The sequence below is a fragment of the Tupaia chinensis genome, unplaced genomic scaffold (assembly GCF_000334495.1).
Source record: "Tupaia chinensis unplaced genomic scaffold, TupChi_1.0 Scaffold000594_1, whole genome shotgun sequence".
NCBI lineage: Eukaryota > Metazoa > Chordata > Mammalia > Scandentia > Tupaiidae > Tupaia > Tupaia belangeri.
The window spans coordinates 1,681,681-1,689,873 of record NW_006160110.1 but is presented as its reverse complement, the minus strand read 5'-3'; the positions used below and the strand labels follow the sequence as shown (position 1 = coordinate 1,689,873).

At 43.1% G+C, this 8,193-nt stretch overlaps 1 protein-coding gene across 1 annotated transcript; it reads left to right on the top strand.

Annotated features, from left to right (window-relative positions):
* The first annotated feature begins 470 nt into the window (after nucleotides 1-470).
* On the top strand, nucleotides 471-3,020 carry LOC102497179 (small ubiquitin-related modifier 3). The gene is made up of 2 exons (XM_006158403.1): nucleotides 471-789; nucleotides 2,964-3,020. The coding sequence occupies exons 1-2, from the start codon at nucleotides 478-480 to the stop codon at nucleotides 3,018-3,020; spliced, it is 369 nt and encodes a 122-aa protein (XP_006158465.1). The 5' UTR covers nucleotides 471-477.
* Nucleotides 3,021-8,193: the final 5,173 nt, after the last annotated feature.

Here is an 8,193-nt window from a genome sequence, read left to right as displayed (position 1 = left end):
TGCTGGCCACTGGATGCCAGACAGGAACTGCCATGTGTAAGCCTCACCTGTTTGGAAGCAGCCATGCAGGAGATGTGTTCTTGTGGTTTGCAAAGAATGAAAGGAATTTCTAAAAGTTGCATTTTGACAGTCTTCCATATTTGTGAAAGATGACTCTGAGAGGAAAGACATGAGCCCTGCATCTTCCTGAAGGACTGAAGCCAACCCTGATCATCCCACTGTTCGCTTGTTATGGCAGCATAACAAATATTTAATCTCAAGTTTGTTTCAGAAAGTTCTTCACCTGTAGATGAGAGTGATGTGCATGAGATCCAAATTACGCATGAAAAAAAGTAAAAAGTCGGTATCGGCTGGGGAATAACCAGGAACAGCTATTAACCTTTTCTCGCGGTGGGAGAGTGGCAGCTGAAAGTGTAACTGGCTGCGCCCCCGCAGAGCCTTCCCGCCGCCCTTTGCCGCCTCCTCCACCACGCAACCATGTCCGAGGAGAAGCCCAAAGAGGGAGTGAAGACAGAGAACGACCACATCAACCCGAAGGTGGCCGGGCAGGGCAGCTCTGTGGTGCAGTTTAAGATCAAGAGGCACACCCCACTGAGCCAGCTGATGCAGGCCTACTGCCAGAGGCAGGGGTTATCCATGAGACAAATTAGATTCAGGTTTGATGGGCAACCAATGAATGAAACAGACACTCCAGCACAGCTGGAGATGGAGGATGAGGACACTATTGATGTCTTCCAGAAGCAGACCAGGGGAGCATGGGAGACCAGCTGCCTGTTGATAACAGGAGTTGTGAGGTTTTGTGGGTTTGTTTTGTTTCAGTTTTTGGTTTCCCCTCATTTTCAATATTTCCAAACCTGTGGCCTGAATGTCGGCCTTTAGTTGTGGGTTGCGACTGCCCTCCCACTACCATCCAGTCATGTAGAACGCTTACGGGCACTTTAGTGGGAACAAGTGTGGGGGCCTGGTGGGGATAGGAGGCAGAATTTCACTTCCTGTTTGTTGTTGGCATGTTCTTAACTTGCTGAATAAATTGCTGCGTATTGTAAACTTCAGCTTTGTCAGCATATGTTAAAGTTGAAGGGAAAATATTGGGCTGCTTCTAAAAGGTGGAAAACACTTGAGCCCCTCAGTAACATAATTCTGAGTGCCCTCTGCCAGGTGTGCCCTTGAGTGTGTCCTCAGAAGGCCTGAGGCCCGGGGCCCACACACCCTCACCACTCTTCCCTGCTCAGAACCTGAAATGTGTACATGGGCCAAGGTTGGCATAACAAAAATTGGCGTTTTCCTTTTTCTTAATGTAGGAGAAAGTCATTACCATATTTCTCATTTGGTAATACGTTGTGGCCTCAGAGTTCTTCTAGCATTTGCTTCTGATGGACACTTATGGTCTACATATAAAAGAGTAAGGTGAAGTATTCTGAATTTACAGTCACATTGTTGTGTAAAAGAGCTGCTTCCAAGTGTGGTTACACGGAAAGATAACGTCACGTCCTTCTCACGGCCTCGTGCTATGTTGCTTTCCAGATGTGTATCAAATTACGCATTCGTATGGTGATTTTCAGTCCTGTGAAGTATTTCAAGATCTATACAATGAAAACTTTTCATAGTTCTGCCTATTGTCCTTCTGTAAGGATCCATTGCTGCTCAGTGGCCATTTTCTGCCTTTTCATAGTTGCTCCAATGACGACCCATCCTCTCGCTTGCTTGAAGTCTTGCCGAAAATGTTTTCATCTCTGGGGGCTAGGGTGGGATGTCTACTGGCTCTTTTGTGTTATCCACTAATTTATATGTAATATGTTGTCCTTTACTACTGTCAACAGTAAATAAAGTTTGGTATTCTGTCAAAAACCCCCACATTTTCTCTTATTAATAACCACTTACATTTATCTAGCAAGTTGTACCTCTTGAAATAATATATATTTGATCTCATTTGATCTTTACAAGAATTTTACTGTAAAATCCATTTTATATTGTGTATTGAAATTTTTACATCTCTTTTACTATTGCCTAACAAAGCCAGTAAAATGTCCACAGGCACTGAATATTAATACCTTAGAAACACTAAACCTCAAATATTTTACTTTCTCCTTTTACTGCCATATGATCCTACTTTCTTTATTTCTTCTTCTTCTTTTTTTATTTTTTTTTAAATTTACCAGAGGGTGTGTGTGCTTGTCAGAGAGAGAAAGTGAGAAAATACCCCCATGGGGGTAGCCATTCCACAATCCCTTCTCTTTAATTTCTTCATCTTTCTAGGATTTGGGCACAAGCACGTGCATGCACACACTTGTACTGTAGTTTTCAAACCACCCAGGTGGTTTCAAACCACCATGGTCCAGGACTTGAACCATGTAGTTAGTTGTGTGAGATCCAGCTGCTTTAACATGACCTTCTGACCTGATGATTCTGTTTTTTAGGTGTGTTTTTATGACTCTATTTCCCCCTGAACTTCACACATTTCTGCTACTCCAGAGCACCCCCTTCTCCGATATTCTTGTCTTTGATAGCCCATAATACATTTTATTGTTTGTTTTTGCTGTTTGAGTGTTTAAAGGCAATTTTATTGAGGCATAATTAACATACAATAAACCGCACATATTTCAAGGTTTTGACATATATGTAAACTCATAAAACCAACACCATAGTCAATATAGTGAACTTACCTATTTATTTAAACTTCTTTCGGTTGATCTTTATTATTTGCGATCGAAAGAGACTTAACTAAGATAGCGTTTTATTGAAATGTCTGGTTCTCCCATACTTTGTAGAAAACTCTCCTCCTGGCACTATAACCTTGGGGCTGTCAGTCACTCTGGACTTCAGTTTTCATGAATGAACTCATGGCTCTTGCCTCATTAGCTCCTGTATCTCTTTCAGCAAGTTCTTCCATTTTATAAGGCAGTTGAAAGAGCAGTTTGGAACTGGAAGACCTGAGGTCACATCTCTGCCTTGCTTCTTTTTAGATTTGTGAATTTGATACTCACGATACAGATCTCATAAAGTTGTTCAAGGTCATATGAGAACTGCTTTAGGTAACAGGGTGTTATAAGGAAGGTTTCTATCTAGACAGTAAGTCATAATATATTGTATTCCGAGATCAAATCCACTATACGGACAATTTACAAAGAAAACATCCTCTAACTGGCCTGAAGTCTCCTGCTCTCCTTACCTACTCAAAGACAATAAAAAGAGTCAAGAGAGGGGATAGAGATGGAGAATGTGTGAGGGAATTATTTTCTTGGAAGAAAACTATTACCATGCCTCCATCACCCAGTGGAAGCAGGTGAGTTTTGTGAGATTCTTTTCTTTTCCAAAGGGTGGATCGAATAGAGGTGCAGTAGTCAGAAAACATGCTAGGCATTGATGCCTTGTTGTTTATTGGCTGAGTTTAGAGGGAGCTCACAGAGCTCTTAGTAGGCTTGCAAAGCTCATAGCAGTGCTCATAAGTGTTTCTTCCTTCTTGGATCTAGAAATGCACATGGAGAACAGTCACAGAGTGGCTTCCTCCCTCTGGGAGCTCACGGTACACAGAGTTCAGCTGACGTCAAACTAAGCCAAGGCCATCAGGACTCACCAGCCTGAACCATGTCGAGCAGAGCAGGGCTAGCTAGCAGGATAGGGCAGCACTAGCTGACCAGGTGCTCCTTTCTTTCTCTCTCTCTCTCTCTCTCTCCCTTTTTCTTCCTGTTTTTGAGAAGCTTTTGCTACAGGGTGTATGTACTCACCAGAAAGAAAGTGAGAAATAAGACCACCCTAAGGAGGAGGATAGCCATGCTGCAATCCCTTCTCCTCCATTCTCCTGTTGGGATTTTGGACATGTATGCACACATACCCAATGTGAGTTTCAAGCTGCTGTATTCAGGACTTGAACTGAGGTTGGCCAAGTGGGAGACCAACTGCCTTATCCACCATGCCACCTGGTGACCCCTAGGTGGTCCTTTCTCTTAAAGGGGCTGCACATGATAGTGGCTTATTGCCAGATCCAAACTGTAGCACACACACATGCATGTTACATGTAATGGCATAAAATACCAAAGTTGTAATTACATAAAAAGTGCACAAGCACAGTAAAACTAATAATGTGTTTAGCCTGTGGCCTTCAAACATAAGACAGGAGGTGAGGGAGCCAGACTGACTCTGCAATACAAGGTGACTCCAAGGGGCCAAGGGGTCCACCGGGAACTTGTTGTCTCTCCCCACTGTTGGGGAAGCACTGACTTGGTAGTGCCTGATTAGTCTGAGAAGACTAAAGAGGCCTGGGGGCAGTGGGATTGGGTAAGGCAAGGATCTAGGGGACTAAGACTGTTTAAGGGTTCCTGGGGATCAGAAATTGACCTCATTGGAGCAATAAACAGGCAAGAGTCACTCAGCATCCTGTGTGTCCCTAGAGATGGTAAGGGGAGAGCCGAGGAGGCCCCAGCAGTCTGTGTGGGCAGACTGCCATGTCCATGGGTGACAGGGAGCAGTCCTGGGAGGAGTAGAAGGGAGGCCTGTATGGCGGGAGTGGGGCCAGAGAGGTCTGACAGAGTGGACTCCAGTGAGCTCAAGGAAGCTCCTGTAGGGATGGAGTTGCTCTAAATGTTCACCTGCCAGTCCATTAGAACCAAAGCTATCAGCCACAAAGCAGCTTCCTTGTCCCTCCTACCTGTGCGTTCTCTGTATGCCAGCCTGGGAGCAACCTTACTCCACCTCCAAGGGGTTTCGAAGGATCAGAGAGAAGATACATATAGTTTTTATTTTTATGTATTTTATACATATGTATTTTTAAATTTGCCAGAGAGTGCATGCACTTACCAGAGAGAGACAGGGGGTGGGAGAGAGAGAGAGAGAGAGAGAGAGAGAGATAGAGAGAGGCGCCAAGAAAAACCCCCTCTTCCCACATGGATGGGCATACTACAATCACTTCTCCCTCAATTCTCCCTCTGTTTGGGATTTCAGGCACACACACACACACACACACACACACACACACACATGCACACACACAAGCCTGATGTTCTCAAGCCACTAGATCAGGTTTCAAACCATGTAGTCTGTCACATTGGATTTAGCTGCCTTAACCACCATGCTACCGGCGGGTCTTCTCATTTTTGAAGGTGTCTTATAATTTTTGAATAGAAGATGTTGCCTAAGAGTGAGCAGAAAAGTCATAAGATCTGACCATGATTTTATCTAGAGACAGGTGAAAATTACTGCTACATTTGAAAGGGAAAATGAAAGATAAAATTATGTTCTAAAAAATGTTTGCTCACCATCCAAATATCTCTCTTAAACTACAAAACATCATCCAAATCCTAGTTACCAGGCTCAATACATCCTCTACCTACTTCTTGGCTCTTTGCACATTCGAAGACTCTGGTTCTCAACTTCAGGCTGCATTGAATTGGAGGACTTGCTAAAGCACAGATTGCTGGACTCCACCCCCAGAGACCTGGATTCAGTGGCTGGGAGACCAAGAACTTGCATTCCTAACAAGTACCCAGGTGAGACTTGGTGGTCAAGACTGAAAGACTGGAGAACATAAAAGTGTTAAAAATTGTAATGGATACTAGAGAAGAAGTGGAAAGAGAGTGTGAGAGGGAAAAACGTAGATAGGAAATGTGGGGGAAAATGGAGAGGTGAGACACTTGTGGGACACAGATAAGGTTATTTTCCATTGATGAGGATGTGTATGGTGTTCTCAACTGGGCTGGACTGAGGTGTATATCGTGCTGGGTAAAGTCTTCACAATCTAAATGATGCATAGTGATTTAATGTATGAATAATAATAAAAGTATATATAAATAAAAAATATAAAAAACCCCTCATATTTCTAACATGTTCCCAGGTGAGGCTGATGCTGCTCATTTGAGGACCACACTTGGAGGTTCACTGTTCTAAAACCTGATTCTCAAACCTGGCTGCCATTGGAATCACCACTAGGAGACAGCAAGTGCTGATGCTTGAGCTCCAAGTACCAGAAATCTAACCGAATTGGCGTGGCCTGTACATTATGGATTAAAGCCTCTCCAAGGAACTGGGGAAATTATATATTTATGTTTAGTTTTAAATTCTGGGACCGGCAGTTGCGTAACAGTTACGTCCCTGGACTCCCACGTAGTGGACCTCGGTTTGAATCTCAGACTTGAAACATGCCGGGCGCATGCGCATACATGCCCAAAATCCTGAGAGGAGAATAGAAGAGAAGGGATTGTGGCGTGGCCATTCCCCCTGGGGGGTGATTTCTCACTTTCTATCTCTCTGTCTCTCTGGTGAGCACATGCGTCCTATAGGAAAAATCTCTCTAAAAAATAATAATTCTGTGTTTTGTTTACTTAGGAATAGATGTTTTGACTTTGTGCCTTGTAGATCTTCAGTATTATTTGAATTAAAAAAAATTGCCAAAGGGCATGTGCGCTAATGAAAGGGAGAGAGAGAGAGGGAGAGGGAGAGGGAGAGGGAGAGGGAGAGGGAGAGAGAGAGAGAGAGAGAGAGCTTCCCCACAATGGGGCATAGTCTCGCTCCAATCTCTTCTCTTTCATTTGGGCATGCATGTATATGTGCCTGGTGTGGTCTTTAAGTCTCCAGATCCAGAACTTGAACTTTGCAGTCAATCATGTGAGATCCAGTCACCTTTACCATCCCAGTGCTTGGCCCCGTTTGAATTTTTAACAACAACAACATGTCATTTTATCACTAGCAAGCAAGCATGTGACTATATTCTCATCATTGTGTCCATTTTAATACATATCATAACTGTTTTTGTTACTATTATTATTTTCTATTTTTATAGGCAGGGTCTTATTATGTGGCTCAGGCTAGCCTCAAACTCATGAGCACCCTAAGTAGCTGGGATTACAAATGTGGTTGTAAATTTTCATATATTAAGAAATTAATTTTACTTATTACTATAGAGGATTGAAAAGCCACTATCCTATATTTTGTACTTTATAATCTCTATGTTTTTCTTTAAGAGAGATTTTTGTTATATGGTGTGTGTGCTCACTGGAGAGAGAGAGAAACAGAGAGAGAGAAAGTGAGAAAACACCCCCCAGGGAGAATGGCCATGTGATAATCCCTTCTCCTCCATTTTTCTCTCAGGATTTTGGGCATGCACACACACACACGCACATAAACCTGGTGTTTTTTTTTTTTTTAATTTTTCTTGAGAGTCTTTTGCTATAGGGTGCATGTGCTTGCTGCTTGCTGGAGAGACAGAGAGAGACAGAGAGAGAGAAAGTGAGAAATTACCCTCCAAGGGGGATGTCCACATCATAATCCCTTCCTCTCTATTCTCCTGTTGGAATCCTGGGCACATATGCATACGTGCCCAGTGTGTTTTAAGCTGCTGTGTCCAGGACTCGAACCATAGTTGACTACATGGGAGTCCAGTGACATAACTATTATACCATCTGCTGGTTCCCAGCATGAATTTTAAGTCCCTGGGTCTAGGACTTGAACTGCAGTTGACTATATGGGAGTCCAGAGACGTAACTATTATGCCATCTGCTGGTCCCTCTATTTTTTTTTTTCTACAGTGCAGAAAATTCTACTGATATAATTCCCTTTTCTTTCTAGTATGTATATTCCAGGCATGTATATATAAGTAAATGATCTTTATTCATGTTTCCTTGCCAGTAGAAACTGTAAGTGTGGGCTTATAATGTGCTAGACACTGTGAGAATTAATTTAATTTTACATAACAGGACACTAAAGCTTAGAATTCCAAATTCACAATCAAAAAGTTATGTATGAGGACCAGCAGATGGTATAATGATTACATTGCTGGACTGCCATATAGTTGACAGTGGTTCAAGTCCCATAGTCGGCAGCTTAAACTCATGCCAGGTGCATATGTGTGTATGCCCAAAATCCTGAGAGGAGAATGGAGGAGAAAGGATTGTGGTGTGGCCATCCTCCCGGGGGTTATTTCTTCTTTCTGTCTTTCTGAGCGCATGCACCTTATAGCAGAAATTTCTTTTAAAAAAATAAAGTTATGTATGGGGCCCAGCAGATGGCATAATGGTTATGTTGCTGGACTCCCACATATTCAACCACAGTTTGAGTCCTGGACCTGGCAACTTAAAACTCATGCCAAGTGCATGTGCATGCATGCCCAAAATCCCGAGAGAAGAATGAAGGGATTGCAGCATGGCCATTTCCCCCTGGGGGACGATTTCTCCCTCTCTGTCTCTCCAGTGAGTGCATGAGCCC

Excerpts from the sequence above, each read along its gene's own strand:
- LOC102497179 (XM_006158403.1), top strand. The coding sequence starts at position 478 with ATGTCCGAGGAGAAGCCCAAAGAGGGAGTGAAGACAGAGAACGACCAC. Across the intron at positions 790-2,963 it reads GCCTGTTGATAACAGGAGTT|ATTTGTGAATTTGATACTCA; the intron begins GTGAGGTTTTGT and ends GCTTCTTTTTAG.